Genomic DNA, 17,280 nt, shown 5'->3' on the forward strand with positions numbered 1-17,280 from the left:
TGTTGAGTTGATTTTTAACCTGTTCGAAAACTTTATTGAATTCTTTTTAAAATATAGGGTTCGATGAATAAAATAGATGAAAGTTTGAAAATTCTCAACCAATAGAAAACCCGACACGTAGCCTGAATAGATGCACTTGTAAAGGGTTTGAGGTTAAAAAAAGTAATGAATTCATGCCCAAAAAGCATGGAAGTGTTAATTTTTTGCTTCTTTATTTGACTGTGAAGTCTATATCAAGACTTGTGTGATGTTCATCTCTATGTGGCTAAAAGGCTTGACTGCTCAACAACTCCACCAAACGTGAAGTGATGAAATCTCTCTCTCTCTCTCTTTCATTTTCTCTTCTCTTATGTGTCATGATGTTATTGTTGTAATTTTGCTAAACATGTTGGGCATTAATTCAACAGTAATGTGTTTTATGGATGAGACAAATTTTAGACAAAATCGTGGTGTTTGATGCAAATAATGCTTAAAGTTGGGTTGGATGTATAAATATGAATATGTCCAGGGACTGTATGATGCAAATAATGCTTATCTTCTATGGAGGTCTTACAAATTAATTTTCATTGTGTGATTGTGGTTAGGTTTGGTTAGATTGGATTAAAGTTCGTTGATATTTTTTTATTGTTCTTTTATAAATAATTATGAATTATGAAGCGAGTGGGCTGAAAAAGTTGAAGATTTATATATATATCTCGTAGTTTGATATCGATATAAATGGTAAATCATTATTTCCATTAGATCATGAAAAGGTCGATGAATATAACAAAAATATCAATAAAATATTACATATGTGGTTTTAATTTTAATACTTTCAAACTTTTATTTAAAAGGGGTTAAATATCCCATATCCAAGATTGGAACTAAAATTTGAAATCGAGAATCATTCCTTAATAGTCTCAACAGGTCTTTTTAGCATGTTTCATCGAGTACTTTTTAAATAAATTTTTAGAACAATTTTCACTGAAAGGGTTAATGTACATGGTAGCAACTATCAATTGTATTAAAAAAAAATTTAAACATAATTTTATATTACTAGAATCAATCTCGTTATGAATATAATTTTAGTTATCTATGTACCCTTCATTTACTCGGACGTCATAATCTATAGAATATAAAATTCATGTACTCTTCATTTACTCGAGCATCACAATCTATAACATATAAAATTCATGCGCCCTTCATTTACTCGAGCGTCACAATCTATAACATATAAAATTCATGCGCCCTTCATTTACTCGAGCATCACAATCTATAACATATAAAATTCATGCGCCCTTCATTTACTCGAGCGTCACAATCTATAACATATAAAATTCATGCGCCCTTCATTTACTCGAGCATCACAATCTATAACATATAAAATTCATGCGCCCTTCATTTACTCGAGCGTCACAATCTATAACATATAAAATTCATGCGCNCTTCATTTACTCGAGCATCACAATCTATACGAGCGTCACAATCTATAACATATAAAATTCATGCGCCCTTCATTTACTCGAGCATCACAATCTATAACAGCGTCACAATCTATAACATATAAAATTCATGCGCCCTTCATTTACTCGAGCATCACAATCTATAACACATAAAATTCATGTACTCTTCATTTAATCAAGCGTCCCAATCTATAACACAAAATTTGTGTACTCTTCATTTACTCGAGCATCGCAATGTATAACACATGTACCTTTCATTTACTGAGTGTCACAATCTATAACACAGAAAATTCATATACCCTTCATTTACTCAAAGATAACAATCTATAAAACACATAAAATTCAAGCTAACTTGACACCTTTGGAGTCACCTCGATTGCAATATAATATATATATACATATATATAAAGGAAAAAAAAAAAAAGGTAGAGATCGTACAAGAAAATGCAATAATAATAGAGATACAGTATGGGTGAAGAACCCAAACAAAGAAGAAGCATTCAAAATGCAAAGATTTGTAGAAAAATAACCGTTGGGGGAGGGAACTAAAAAACTATTCACAGATCACAGCTTCTGTAGCAAGCAGAAAAAATTTCCTTTTAAAAAACACTTTGGTTTTCTTCCTATAATTACCCATTTGCCACTACACATATTCCTTTGCAATCACAAATTCCAATTGAAAATTAAACAACTAAAAAAATGTAATCATCATTGGAATTCGGCCTACTCTCTTTTTTGTTTAGATATTACCATTTTCATCTGCTGATGACTCGGAGGCTGAGTCATCTGTTGTGGAAGTGGAAATGACCTCTGATTGGATGCTGTTTTCGCTATCTGAACACACCGATGCTTTATCATCGCCCCGTTGTTTCAAGAACCAATACATGATACTTGCAGTTAAGGTGAGGATCATCTTTTGATTCACCTAATAATAGTACACAAACAAAAAATTCAATACTAATTCTATATTAACATCTGGTAATTGTAGAGAGATGGTGGGAGATTTCACCCAACAACTTTTAAATCCTACAAAGAAAATTATTTAAACCATATTTATCTAAAATATTAAACAAAAATATATTCTCGTTTATAAAGTATTTCACTTCATTCTTTTAATAGTTTGTTAAGGTTAATATCCTAATGTTAATAACATTGTTGGTAACTAGTGAATATAATATTATAACAAAAATATATTCTCGTTTATAAAGTATTTTTTAAATATATTATATTGGGTTCCGACCACTCATTTTTTTTTTCTTTTTTTTTTTTTGGTTCAACAAATTTCGAGATTTTGATGTGATTATTACTTCGGCAATAGTTGTTCCTTCATGAGTTAAAAGAAAAGGTTCAGTTGAGTACCTCAGTGATGTCTTCAGGAAGCAAAAATATGGAACATCCAAGCTTCCTCGCAATGCTAATGATGTAAGTTGCGTTCATCCTTTTCTCCTCGTCTATGGTCGTGATGATTAAAGGAAAAGAGCAAAATATTAGAAAATTGGTGGACACGTGGGGATGTCTTTTCCTTAATATATTATCAAACAACTTTTCGAATTTAAAATTACTAACTTTAAAAGATATCTACAGAATGTTTTCTGTCATGAATTTGAACAGCTGTATAAATCAAACCTTAGTGTTGATAGAGAAGTTCACGTTTGATCATCATTTTGTGGTTTTTCTTTCCACTTTGAAAAACAAATTTATTTGTTTTAAAATTACTAACTTTAAAAAACAAATTCATTTGTAAAACATAAAATCTTTGTCGTATTTTAGATAGCAAAAAGTTACAAAAGATTCATTTTTATTTACTATGTAAAATAATGCATCATAAAAGCAATAGCATACCGGTGATTCCTTTGGTAACAAGACTCCAATTGACAACTCTTGGCTGCACCGAACTAAGAAGCTCCAGGAAAAATGTTCCATTCGACAAACTTTTGTCCTGTAGATTGCATATTATGAATATAAGAATAAATGATTGAGTATCATCAATAACGGCATTAAATCAAAATATCTTTGAACTTTTTTTATTTTCAAGAGAAAGGATCAGAGGTTTGTTCATTGAAAACAATTAATGTTTCAATCGTAGTTTAGTATTTGTACTTCCATACTATATATTTATTAGCCCCTCAATTTTTAAATGCTATCTAAGGTGGTAAATTTCATTAATTGTTCAAAAATCAAAATTGTTTTAGAACCTAACACTTAACCTAATGTACTATAAACATTTGTCTGGGTATACATTCATTAAAACTCTGAATAAAAAATTTGTTAATGCTAACTTGCTAGCCACTAAATTGTTCTTTTTGTGTAATGTTCCAAAACTAATACAATATGTTGAAAGTTTATGATTAAAATATAGTAAAAAACATCCCCGTGAACAAAAGAGAACGAGTAAACAAATAATTAAACTTTGGATAAGAAAAAAAAAAAAAGAAGAAGAAATAATCAAACTTCATCATTTAAAACTTAATAATCATGTGCACTTCTAAAAAAATAATCATAACTTTGCATCCAAAAGCTCTAATCAGCACTAATCTGACTATCTGAGATAATTGAAATATTGGAATCTAAGGTCTTTCAAAAAGAACCATGTATAGAGAAACAGTACCTTAAAACTATCCATGCGACACTGGCTTCCAGAACTTCTGACTTTGTTATTTGCCCATTGCAATATATCAGCATCAGTGATTTCCTTTCCAAAGGAGTGGAATCTTAAGTTTTTTAGAAGTTGAAGGATGTTGTATCTCATCAATTGCCACAAGTAAGCTGAAAAGAAAGCCAAAAATCTTTATCTGAGAGTATGTTAAGCCAAAAATTCTTGAATATATGTCAAACTATGTTGAAAAATCATCTGTGGTAATTATGTCTGTGTAACAGATGACAAAATTGACTGGCTTACCCAATATCAATTTTTTATTCCCTTGCACGATATCATTTCCAGCAATATTAACCAAAGAGAACTTCAATTGCTTCCCTATTTTGACAACTTGGTTGCAGTTTTCTACTTTTCTAAATGGCATTTTAATTGGAGGCTTATTTGCAATCTTCCAATTAACAATTCCTGGGGACACCTTGTCTAGCGTCTCAAGAAGAATCCACCTGAAAAATAAAGGGAAAAAATATTTCTTTCGCAGTTAATATTATCGATTTGTTGGCAATATTTTCGTAAACGAAATTTCTTCAGTATTAAAAAATCAATGATTTAGAGATTCTCTGATATGGTACACTAACTCGAAAGAACAATCAAGTAAATAATATTTTATCCTATTTTAGGTCAAGATAAAATGATGTAGGTAGTGATAAAAATAAAATTTACCCATTTCTAAGATCCTCAAAGACATTATTGATATAACTTGAATGCCCCATGCTATTTATCCATAAACGGAATGCTCCCTCTTCTCTGGAAATTTGAGAGTCATCTGGCATAGTCTCTAGGAAAGATATCTGCTTTGTCTGCGTAGATAGCCCATTCCTACAAAATATGGTAAATAGCATCAACAATTTTAACGATACTGGAAAGGAAACAAGAAGATATAAAGTGAGCATGCGACAACAAATAAAAAATTGAAGTCTAGTTAAGAGGAAGTTAATGGAACCAAAAAAATAAAAAGACATACTTTAGTCCAAATTACAGGTTATTTTAAATAGAATGTGGTTATCATTCTCCACTTGTCTCAAAAGCCTTTTCAATCCACAATCTTTAATATACCAACAAAGTATGTGTGCATTTAGTAGCATATCCACAGATAGATAGTTATATTACATGTGCCTTTTGTTGGTATATACGCACGTATAGCATGCATGTCAGAACTTAATTTTGCATTCATGTCATGTTTATATGTCTATATAGCAGAAAAGCACAAAGCAAACTAGCACGGTCTCGCATAGCTCTAGGATCATACAAAAATAAAGGATACATATATTTAGAATGAACTGTCACCAGAGAAAATAACAAAATAAGAACCATATGCAGCTCTGCTCAAGGATTAGATTATTTTCTCACCTATGCTGAAAAATGTGAGCAACGAAAGCGAGGTTCAAATTTGGTGAACCTTCCACAATATCTCTAGCTGTGAGATATCTTTTGCAACCCATCTTATCTGCATGTTCAAGGACCAACTTTGCTCGTTCTAAAGGATCTTTCACTGTCAATATTGATGGATTACTGTGCTCAGGTGCAAGAACTTTTAAAAGGTAAGCATATGCTTCTGCATCCTGCAGGACAGATATCTCGCATGTTCAAGAAATAAAAAGAAACCTATAGAGGGAAAATAAAAATATACACTATTTATATTTCATGCTCTGGTATGGATCTTTGAATATCCTACTAGAAAATATTAAATGCGAACTTCTTTATCAGCATAATGTACTAGTAATCAAACAGAAACACTGCTTTCTAATGCCCTACAGGTTGATACCAACAGCTTCCAATTGAGATTGGAAAGATAACTGTACGAGTTATGCATAAGAGCTATAAATTAACAGTAATGTCAACTCTTAAATTTGCGAGCGTAGATCAAGTAACCAAGTTAGATCAGTATTATAGTATAGAGAAAATATTGAACAAGTCTTAAAATAAGAAATATTTTTAAATAAAAATGTTTAGCATCATTTCTACCTTTATGTCAGAAGAGAAGTTTGTAACTGTCTTTTTGTATCCTCCTTTCTTAAGTTGAAAATTCATCCACCTCAATAATATCTTTTCTGGAGGTAGGCTCATCAACTCTTCCACGTCCTGGCAGTTAGAGAATTCAATAATGTCTTCCAAATAATCTGCTGCTAAAAGATTTGTAGAAGTAAAACTTTCTGTAACAGAGCATACTATATAATTCAAAGGCCATCGTCATTACCTTACTATCATCAACCAACTCCACCAACTGAGGGGTCTTTTTGAGGTTGAGATCTGCCAATAATTGTATCTGGTACGATAACCATTAGGACAAGTGAATTAATCTAAACATTAAATTTGCAAATGTTTAACACAGAAAAGTAATGATAATTAATCTATGGTAAACACCAGTGTTAACAATATAATGTTAGAAGTTTCTATACATATAAATTATTATTAATTTAAAAAAAAAAACATAATGTTAAAGGCTCGTCGCAGCATTTTACCTTAATAATCTGAGATATAAGTCCAAGTACAAGATGCCGCTGCAAATGAAAACGGATAATTTAGAACTCATACCGATCAGTAAAGTTGTAAAAATTACTCAGAAGACCATTCCAAAGTAACGAAATTTTTTAATAATTTAGAACTCATACCGATCATTAATCTGTATAGCTTCCAAAATACAGATTAATCATCTTAAAATGGTACTATTTCGTTAATTCATCCCATTAACCAATACCTAAAAAATTATGTTGAGTGTCAAACCCCATAATGTAATTTGCTTCCCATTTGTTCCTAAATATTGATAAATTTTCACTTTCTAAATATTCGAAGTTGAATGGTATGGAAAATTTAGTAGAAATAATTTCTTGACTGTGTTTATTATGATAGCGAAGGGAAATATGCATACCCTTCCTTCAATAAAATCCTGTGTTCCAATATTTACTACGGTACATCCAATGGCCTTGGCAGAGTTGAGGCAAAGTGTATGATTTTCATTTCTTTCCCAAGGATTAAGCACAGCCTTGGTATTGATTGCACGATCATCAATAGTTCCAGGAACTGCCACATTGATGAGTTTACTGTATTCACCAATAACAGAATTTGTCATTGTAATCGAATCCAATCAAGTTAAGAATAAAGGTATCTGAAAAGAGAGAGAGAACTTACCAGAGAAGAACTCCGTCCTTCGCAATCTCGAATAGATTGTTCGTAGAAGGGTCTATGGGGAGGTATCTCTTAAGAAATTTATCTTGTGAAAGGTAATTGTTGATATGTGCGACATAAGATGCCTTCTCCGATTCGCTAATTGTATGAAGCAAAGTAGTGGTGGCGGCCTTGAGAAACGCCGATGAATTTTTCGCACCACTTCCAGTTCTAGCACTTACATGAGCTTGCAATTTCAGATAAACCTGCCATGTTTATAAAACAATCATCAAGTAATACATCCGAATTTCCGTTTCTTTCTTTTCAACATTTTCGTCGGAAAAATTTTGAGATATATTGGACATGGACATGGACATCATCTTACACTCCCTCTGTATCTCTCAAAGCCAAACAAAAAAAAGCAGAAGAGCGTGTAAAACAAGGTTAATACAGCTTACTTTAAGGAAGAATTCGTAATCGATTTCATCATCCTGATTCTGATACAAATCTTGAATAAAGGAAGCTCTCTCCTTCTCCGTAAGATTCTCCCCAACAACTTTAAGCCTCGACATCTTGGAAGCCAAGTCTCCAAGCGTAAGCCTCCCGTTCTCTCTCTTCATACTCATATACTGCAAAATCCAATCAGATCCAAACCAACAACACTAAGAACCAATCGTCTCAACACCAAAGCAGCCAAAACATACACCAAAATCGAATCGAGAATGCCAGAGAGCACAAAACAAAAGGCACCAGAACTCACACACAAGAAGAATGAAAACAAAAGGAGGAGGAGTATCATACATGAGACTTGAGGCTCCGGAGCTCGACTTGAGTGAACTGATTCTGGAGCCATGGATCTGAGACAAGAACGCCAACGTAGCCCGACATGGCTCCGGTTTCAGTGATGATACTGATAACAACTCTCCTCCTTCTTCCTCAGAAATCAGAGAATGGAAGAAGAAGAAGAAGAAGAAGAAGAAGAACGGTGAATGGCGATGGTAGGCCAAAGCTTGGAAGCTGTCAGAATTTCAAAGTTTGTTAGGGGAGGAGAAAGAAAGAATTCAAATAATGACTTCACTATCCTCATTTCACTTTCTCTCTCTCTATTTATTAAAATAAATAAATAAAAAAGAAAGAAGCAACAAAGAAGTGAGCGTTGTACTCAAGCTGGGCCACTGTTGTCGTTTTAATTATTATTATTATTATTATTAATATTATTATTTTCCTGCTGTTATTTATTGTGACTAAAATACCCTTCCAAACGGCTAAATAAACCCTCCAATTTTGACGTCTTATTTGTTTTTTTATTCGTTATTCAAAATTTTCAAAATACTATATCTTTATTTAGTCCTACGTTTTGAATATATATATATATATATATATATATATATATATATATATATTTCACCATTTAACCTTTCAAATTTTAAAATTATTTAGTTTGGTTAATGACGGGTTAACCTCTCGAATTTTGTCGTTTTTGACCTTGACTCACATTTACACAAAATGTCGTGTGCTAGCCCGAATTAGTTCGATGAAGATAACAAAACGGGTGACTCTGAAAGTCTGCTTGGACCATACCCACAGTACACTCCCATTTCAAGCTATGTCAGTTAATTATGAATCAACAAGCAACAACGACGGTGGATTGTCGTAATTCGTTAATAAGATGATTTGAAACTGAAATGAGATGGCAGTCGTCGTCCGAGACTACGAGCTAATATGAGAAAAAAACGTCTTCAACCCAATTATTATAGTCAAATAGGTCCACTCTAGCTAATTTTGACTTAAATTGAATGAAAGGTAAATAGTTAGAGCGAAATTAAATACAAATGCTCATCCTTTTACCTCTACAAATCACAATTAAATAAAAGAAAATATAAAATTTATTTTTTTAAAAAAATCCTATTTTGACAAATTATTATTGGAAATAATTCAAAAATATTATAACATTATTAATTATCTCTATCAAAAGAATTATTATTGTGAAAGGATGCTTTTTTAAAGAAAATAATGATTGAAGGATTTAAATTAAATTATTGATAAACAAAAAAAAAAAAAAGGTAAATAATTAGGGAGTTCAATCAATAAAGGACACCTGTCTATTTTCTTTGAAACTCTCTCACTCCAAGTACAATTTATATTATAATTCAAATATATATATATATATATATATATATTTATAGCTTAGAGTAATTATTTATAACAATCCTTTAATTATTTTTATTTTTATAAAAATGAGAACGAGAATGTTAATTATTTTCGAAATTACGAAAATAACCTTGGCGTGAAACTTACAAGAACACTGGAGCAGGAAATGAAAGATAGACACGTTTCAGTGGCAAAAATAAAATTCAAATTTTACGTCAAAAGAAAAAGGGCATCTTCGTCATTTAATAAGGCGGCAATTTTTTTTTTTTTTTTTTTTTTTTCCTTCTGGTTCGTTCAAAATAGAATTATGAAATTATGTTTGAATAATAATTGTTTAAATGACAATTTTTAAATATTATGGGTCTCTCAATCTTAGAATAAATTTGTAAATATTTAATTTTAACTCTAACCAATCTCGAGCTTCAAATAACTTGTCGGTGAATTTTTAAAAAATATTAAATAAGTTATAAAATGAAAATGCTTGATCGGTTAAAAAACCCTCTAGAGATAGATTAAAGACCCGCTCATCAATTTCGGAATCTAAAAGTGACCTTTTAATTGTTGTTGGGACTCACTGATTCATTAGAGGAGCTAAGCAAAAAAGAAGATATGCTTCGCTTAATCGACTTAATCGACTGAAGAAGAATTGAAGCATCGTACTTCACAGCACAAGCCGTCATACCCTCGAAGGGTTCTACTTTAACCTGTTACATATCAACGTTAGCCTCACAATTTTAAAACGTGTCTACTAAGAAGAGGTTTCCACACCCTTATAAGAAATGTTTCGATTCACTTCTTCAACAAATGTGGGATCTCACAATCTACCCCCTTGGAGGCTCAACGTTCTTGCTAACACACTGCTCGATGTCTAGCTCTGATACCATTTTCAACAGTCCAAGCTCATCACTAGCCGGTATTGTCTACTTTGGCCCGTTACATATCATCGTTAGTCTCATGATTTTAAAACACATCTAGTAAGAAGAGATTTTCACACATTTATAAGAAATGTTCTGTTCCTTTCTCCAACCAATATGAGACCTCACATAGATCCACTCAAGACAGTTGGTTCAATAAAGTTCGAAGTTACTAGAATGTATTCTTCGGGGTAGAATTTCTTCAAGTCATTCGTCCGGCGCCCGACTGCGTCTTGACCCCTATCCAATTTTTTGGCCAATTCCCCCTTCATACTACCAAAAAATGAGATTCTTGCCGAATCCGAGAAGGAACTCCAAAAGGCTGTTTTCAGTGTGACCATGAAGCTGGCTGGGGGATAAGATAGGTCTGACTTAAGATTGGTGGGATAGCACCTGTAGGGCTTCTTGCCACCGTCTTGCTTAATTCCAACCAATATGAGACCTCACATAGATCCACTCGGGTTGCATCCCGAACTTTAATAAAAAGTTAAGGGTAGGGGGAGCGTTGTTTGAAAAAGAAAAGGGAGGAGGGGTGAGTGGCATGGCAAGTGACGCAAGGCTTACTACTAATTATTTTGACATCATGTGCAGTTGTAAGGCCACTGTTCTTTAAAGTAGCCTCACGTGCCAAGTCCATCCCTACCCTTTTTTTCTTTTTTTTTTTAAATAACTTTTAGCTTCTAAAAAGAGATAGAAAATAAAAAAAATATATATAAAAAATAAAAAGTTAGAATTATAGAAACATTTCATAATGGGTCCTTGTCTTTGTTTTATACATTGAGCTAAAGGCAAATACAAAAGAAGATAGGGAGTGATTAGCAAAAAAATAAAAAAGAAAAAGGGTTCGTCTTTGCATAAAACAGAGACATCCTTGCTGTGTTTGCTTCTACTTTCCCTCAGCATTGAAGATGATTACAAAGGCCCCATTGGTGTGTGTACATTGAAGCAAATTTAATACACTTTGTGGGGCCTTTCTTCACATGCTACTCTACTGGCACCTTCATATTTCCATCATGTTGGCTGATTTTTGCTCTTGATTCCTGTTATCATTATAGCATCAATGGAAGATTGATTCAATAGAGAAAGCCCAGACAACCAATGAAAGCATGCTGGTTTCGATTTCAACTCGACCCACTAAAAAAATGTATGCAGGGATGTTCTTGTTTTTTTCTTCCTGCTCGAACGATTTCTTGAAGATGATTGATATTTTTATAGGATTTCTGGTCCCCTCTTTTGATTCATGTACTTTGAACGGAATGAGAAAGAAGTGGGTAATATGAAGTCTTATACAAGGGGACCTGAACGAGGAAGAACACGGTGGGTCTTTGTGAGATCTCATACTAGTTGGAGAGGAGAACGAAGCATTCTTTATGAGGGTGTAAAAAACTCTCCTTACTAGACGGGTTTAAAAACGTGAGACTGACGGCGATATGTAACGAGCCAAAGGGGACCATATATATATGTACACACTTTTTTTATATATATAAGACAGGCGGGAAATCATTTTGCTTCGCCTTTGGGGGTATTAATAAAACCCCTGTTGTCTAGATGCACATACTGACATATGAAGTGTGATGAAGCGTACCTTAATGATAGCACAGAGACTAGAATGCTATTTCCTCAAGAATGTGAAGTGTCTTCTGATGTACCTGTTTTGGGGATAAAAAAATTAGAAGGGGGAAAAATATACCAAAAAGGAGAAGCCAAAAGGGTTTGAATGGGGTAAAAAGTTTACTACTAATTGAAGAAATATTCTAAATGCAACCCAAGTTAAGCAACCATTGAGAGCTTAGTAAATGTGAGATCCCATGTTGGTTAAAGAGGAGAACGAATCATTCTTTATAAGGGTGTGGAAACCTCTCCCTAATAGACACGTTTTAAAAACTTTGAGGGGAAGACTGAAAGGGAAAGTCCAAAGAGCACAATATTGCTAGCATTTGGTTTCGGCTGTTACAAATAGTATCAGAGGCAGACATTGAGTGTTGTGCCAGCGAGGAGGCTGAGCCTCTCGAAGAGGGGTGGACATGAGGCGGTGTGCCAGCAAGGACGCTGGACCCCAAGGGGGTGGATTGGGGGGTCCGCATCGATTGGAGAAGGGAACATGTGTCAGCGAGAACACTGGGTCCCAAAGGGGGGGTGAATTGTGAAATCCCACATCGGTTGGGGAGAAGAACAAAACATTCTTTATAAGGGTGTGGAAATCTCTCCATAACAAACGTGTTTTTAAAACCTTGAGAGGAAACCCAAAAGGGAAAGCCCAAAGAAGACAATATCTGCTAGTGATAAACCTCTCCCTAACAAACGCGATTTAAAAACTTTGAGAGGAAACCCGAAAGGGAAAGTCCAAAGAGAACAATATCTACTAGCGGTGGGCTTACAGTAAGACTACTTGCTTTTTACAAAAATAAATAAGGGAGGAGAGAGAGAGATCACGTACCCATTCTAAATGTTGTGCGGTGACGCCCGACTCATTTCCAGAATATATTCCACCTAGAACCTAGCAAGTGCAAAAAACAAAGTTCGATGCTCGGCCTTTTATCGATGAAATTCTCGATATGATGAAAAACTTGGCACCGCAGTTTTAAATAGATATACCTCTTGTGTTTGTAAAGCTTGAAATTATGATCAGTGTTGTTGTCTTTTCATCCAAATAGAGTTTAAAAGATTCAAAATTAGGAGGAAAATTCATCTTCACCAGAAATCATTAAACTGATTACAAATAAGGAATAATCTTACCTTGGATACTGTTTCAAGAAACATGCCTGGACGAACGGGAAGAGGCTTACGTCCCGACACACTTTCCTAGTATCCATGGACAAAGAAAACAATAAAGCAAGTCAGACAATCCCATAAGAAATGTACATGTTCTGTAAAAGCATCCAAGGAGTGGACTTCAAACTCACCCTTCCTGCAATTCCCCTTGAAGCCCTTTGTCCACCGGCTCGTGTAGTATCTTCCTCATCATCACCTAAGTCGTCGGCTCCTTCGTCTTTTCCTAACATTACATTTTTTATCATCTCCTCGACAACATTCCCAGGTTTTAGAGCAACCAGTTTGGTCAAGAAGTTCACCTGCACCAAAAGGATTATATGGGTGAAATAATTGGCAATGAGTGATGACAACAACAAATTGTTATATTAGCATTTGGAATGAGTATAACTATGAAATCTCACGTCGGTTGGGAATGAGAACGAAACATTCTTTATAAGGGTGTGAAAACCTCTCCCCAGCAGACGCGTTTTAAAAACCTTGAGGGGAAGCTCGAAAGGAAAAATCCAGAGAGGACAATATTTGCTAGCAGTGGGCTTGGGCTAATACAAATGGTATTAGAGCCATACACCGGGCCAGTGAGAAGATTGAGCCCCAAAGGGGGTGGACATAAGGCGATGTGCCAGCAAGGACGCTGGACCCCGAAAAGAGGCGGATTGGGGGGTCCCACATCGATTGAAGAAGGGAACGAGTGCCAGCGAGGACGCTAAGCTCTGAAGGGTCGTGGATTGTGAGATCTCATATTGGTTGGAGATGAGAACAAAACATTCTTTATAAGAATGTGGAAACTTCTCCTAGCAGATGTGTTTTAAAAGCCTTGAGGGGAAGCCCTAAGAGGACAATATCTGCTACTAGTGGATTTGAGCTGTTACAATAACAAATACTCACAGTAGTGATTATGATTATGACGGTAAATCACCGATATGATCACGGTGAACCAACAAGGATATTGCAGTATTTAATAGACTGTGGAGTATCTCACCCAAAAAGGATTAAGAAAACCTCTGATGGGTTTTAAGGACTTCCCCGAACTTGTATATTGTAGCATCCAATTGAAGCTCACTAACTTGGAATATTTGTATTTAAGAGTTCAACTAAGTTGATAGAATCATAGAATAAGGATGTATGTAACCATCAGATCAAGCGATGTTATGTGAAGTTTCATAAAATGCATGCAATATTTCATACCTCTGATTCAGGAAGAGTACTTAGACCACGATTATTTCTTTCGTCCAGAATTCCCCCTCCCATCATATTCCGAGCCTCTTCTCTAATCAGAACGAGCCTCGCAAGCAGTTTCCGATCAGGCACAACTGGCCGAGTTTCCATAGTCTTTAAAATAATTTTGAACGAGAATAGTTTCATTAGAAAACTATTTTCCAATATTTATGGTCCATAATACTGCTTCTAATCAGTAACAGTGGCATTCAAGATTTAAAAATTTGTATGACCAAAAAAAATGTAGGCAAGATATAATAACTAACAGAAGCATAGACACAGACATGGGACCCGGATATGATATTTCCCACATTCAAAAGATTGCTTTCAGTAATTACCTCAACCAAATCATCAGCTTGGTTGGCTATGTCGTTAAGATTTGCTCCCGGGATATGGACCTTGGTGCCATTCTTACTTTTAAACGCGCCACCCCCAGCAGCCACTCTACGAAGTAGCTCGTGTCTGCTTTCTTTCAATGGAGTCCGACAAAGTAGGCCGACCACTTGAACCTATAAATCAGAGAACGGTTAGTTTACTGTTTAGCTCATAATCTTTTTCGAAACATGATTTTGAAGAAGCATGAATAGAATAGAACACGTTTTTCGACAAAAATGTTCTTACATGTGGCGGGCATTTTTTTGTGAGATGAGATAGAACTGTCTCCTTGACCACCTCCAGTATTGCCTTGCGCTGAATACAAACAATAGGGTAAATACATTACTTCAATGAATGAAAAAAGAAAGAAATAAACAGATGAGTTCAAAACCTCCCACCTACACGAATAGGCACCCCCTCCCAAATCAACTCCCACCCACAACAGGTCTCATCAGCTAAGTGGAGATGCAAGACGTGGAATCCGTCATTACCTAAATGACTCGAGGGTCTCCCGTTACGTATCGCCGTCAGCCTCAAGGTTTTAAAATCCGTCTACTAGGGAGAGGTTTCCACACCCCTATAAGGAATGCTCCGTTTCCTCTCCAACCAATGTGGGATCTCACAATTAAAATATGAATAAATAATTACATTGGTTGTAATCTATTCCCTTGAGCTTTTGGGTTGAGTAGCAGTCACTTCTATAATATTTCAACCTTTTTAAAGATAACTCATCAAGTGATTGTAAACTTGGCAATTTAAACCAAGCTCAATTAGTTGTCCTTCCTCTACCTACATTTTTGCTCCTTATTTTCATTTTAATAGAAAGTTTTAAGCTTCGATATCCCAAAAAAGATAATAATAATAATAAAAATAAAGCTTCATATCAAGGCTAAGGAATGTAGAGAATTTAAGCGGAGTTGACCTTATCATCTTGGTCCCTTTCGGCAATCTGGATCATGTAGTCTAAGGCCATCATAAAGCCTGACTCCATCTCATCAACCCTTTTACCTATGACTCCTTGTGCAGCCAACTGCAACGCTATCTCTTCAGATGCTTCATCAGTATTTGTATCTTCCAACTGAGACAACAATAACAAATCCAGACAGAGAGTAGAAAGTTGGTTGTTAGTAGTACCAAAATTTTAATAACTAGAATACAATAATGCACATTGATTTCTCAAGGAATTTTGAATTGATGGAAGTTTTTTTTTATTGAATCTTGCTACCGGTTGCTTCGAGTTCAAATGGCATCACCTTGTCACCATGATTCACCCCTGAATATGCATGCCATGTAGGTGAAAGGCAAGCCCATGTTGTGCCTTGAAAACACTATGCAAATGAATCATTAAAAAGAGAGCGAGGACAAAAGACTAAAGATATGCGAGATCTCTCTCTAGTGGACGCGTTTTAAAACCTTGAGCGAAAACCCGAAAGGGAAAGCATAAAGAGGAAAATATCTGATAGTGTGGGCTTGGGCTGTTACAAATGGTATCAAAGACAGCCATTGGGCGGTGTGCCAGTGAGGACGTTGAGCCCCCAAGGGGGTGGATTGTGAGATCCCACATCCGTTGGAGAGGAGAACGAAGCATTCCTTATAAGGGTGTGGAAACCTCTCCCTAGCAGACGCATTTTAAAACCTTGAGGAGAAGCCCAAAGATGACAATATCTGCTAAAGGTGGGCTTGAGCGGTTACAAAATGTCAAGCTAAGTCCAAGACCAATGACACCACACATGTCTCTTTGAATGCAAATCCCAACCCAAGCATAGCTCAATTGGTTAGGTTGGAATTTCGAACCAAGCTGACCGTTCTTGATTGGGAAGCTAAGGAGAAACAACTATCTAATACATTTATCTGTTACTCATCACTGGAACACTAACATAATAGTTGATACATGTCGCTAGTATACTAGCTGTAAGCAATTCTTCTTCTCTTATTAACCCATCAGTCAGCTGAGTTTCAGCTCTACACTACTATATAAGCTTTCAATTCTCAGATCATTGCGTTAAATCCATCCAGAAAAATCTATAATCCGTTAAGAATCTGAACAAGTATATAAGAAAGAACTTACGATGAGAATCATCTCTTCAAGAACAGAGGTGACTTGGTCGCCTCCTTTGAGGAGAGCTTCGTACTCGGAAGTGTCCATTTTCGGATTCCCTTCTTTTCTGGATCGTCTTCTATCTTGCATATCCAATTGCTCCTCTGGATAACCTCCACCGACTTCATAACTGGTACACGATGCTAATTGCTGCTTCCTCTTCGCTGGCTTCAAATGCGGAAAGTGGCTTGGATTGTCAATGAAAACCAACGAAGTTGGCTTTGGAATTGTGGGTAGTCGTGCTGAGCACGGACACGTTGGGAACAGCCGGAGGCTGCTGTTCATCTTTAGAATCGGCTGCTTAGTTGGGTATCTGGGTGGGGTTTTGGATCAGTACCTTTGGGTTTAAGATATATCCAAGTTTTGAGTATCTAATTTTAACTGAATTCAAGCTATAAAATTCATCGCAGCCACAAATAATTAAATTCTTGTTTAAATGAGTGAACAATTTATTGGTATTAATTCAAACAAAATTTTCATATCTTTCATATATAATAAATTTTAAAATTTAATATAAAAACACAAGCCTATTGTCAGTAGATATTGCAGTTTTCT

The 17,280-nt window shown here is 35.1% G+C and overlaps 2 protein-coding genes across 3 annotated transcripts; both read right to left on the reverse strand.

Moving 5' to 3' along the window:
• Positions 1-1,889: 1,889 nt before the first annotated feature.
• Positions 1,890-8,292, reverse strand: LOC111497629 (fimbrin-2-like). The gene is made up of 14 exons (XM_023148466.1): positions 8,002-8,292; positions 7,659-7,829; positions 7,225-7,466; positions 6,965-7,136; positions 6,558-6,596; positions 6,293-6,361; positions 6,061-6,177; positions 5,446-5,657; positions 4,759-4,914; positions 4,342-4,541; positions 4,051-4,208; positions 3,285-3,381; positions 2,802-2,893; positions 1,890-2,367 (listed from the first exon to the last, which is right to left on the reverse strand). The coding sequence occupies exons 1-14, from the start codon at positions 8,086-8,088 to the stop codon at positions 2,182-2,184; spliced, it is 1,998 nt and encodes a 665-aa protein (XP_023004234.1). The 5' UTR covers positions 8,089-8,292; the 3' UTR covers positions 1,890-2,181.
• A 2,699-nt stretch (positions 8,293-10,991) lies between these two features.
• LOC111497973 (protein PEP-RELATED DEVELOPMENT ARRESTED 1, chloroplastic) lies at positions 10,992-17,104 on the reverse strand. Of its 2 annotated transcripts, XM_023149002.1 has the most exons (10): positions 16,696-17,102; positions 15,550-15,705; positions 14,874-14,942; positions 14,591-14,761; positions 14,223-14,366; positions 13,169-13,336; positions 13,002-13,067; positions 12,703-12,762; positions 11,851-11,914; positions 10,992-11,305 (listed from the first exon to the last, which is right to left on the reverse strand). In XM_023149002.1, exons 1-9 carry the CDS (start codon positions 17,008-17,010, stop codon positions 11,870-11,872), a joined length of 1,194 nt encoding a protein of 397 aa, XP_023004770.1. In that variant the 5' UTR covers positions 17,011-17,102; the 3' UTR covers positions 10,992-11,305; positions 11,851-11,869. The 2 variants fall into 2 exon arrangements, with proteins under 2 accessions (XP_023004770.1, XP_023004771.1); XM_023149003.1 differs by lacking the exons at positions 10,992-11,305; positions 11,851-11,914; positions 12,703-12,762 and adding an exon at positions 12,785-12,903 and having other exon boundaries at positions 16,696-17,104.
• Positions 17,105-17,280: the final 176 nt, after the last annotated feature.

This window comes from Cucurbita maxima, unplaced genomic scaffold, assembly GCF_002738345.1.
Source record: "Cucurbita maxima cultivar Rimu unplaced genomic scaffold, Cmax_1.0 Cma_Scf00024, whole genome shotgun sequence".
NCBI classification, from domain to species: Eukaryota; Viridiplantae; Streptophyta; class Magnoliopsida; order Cucurbitales; family Cucurbitaceae; genus Cucurbita; species Cucurbita maxima.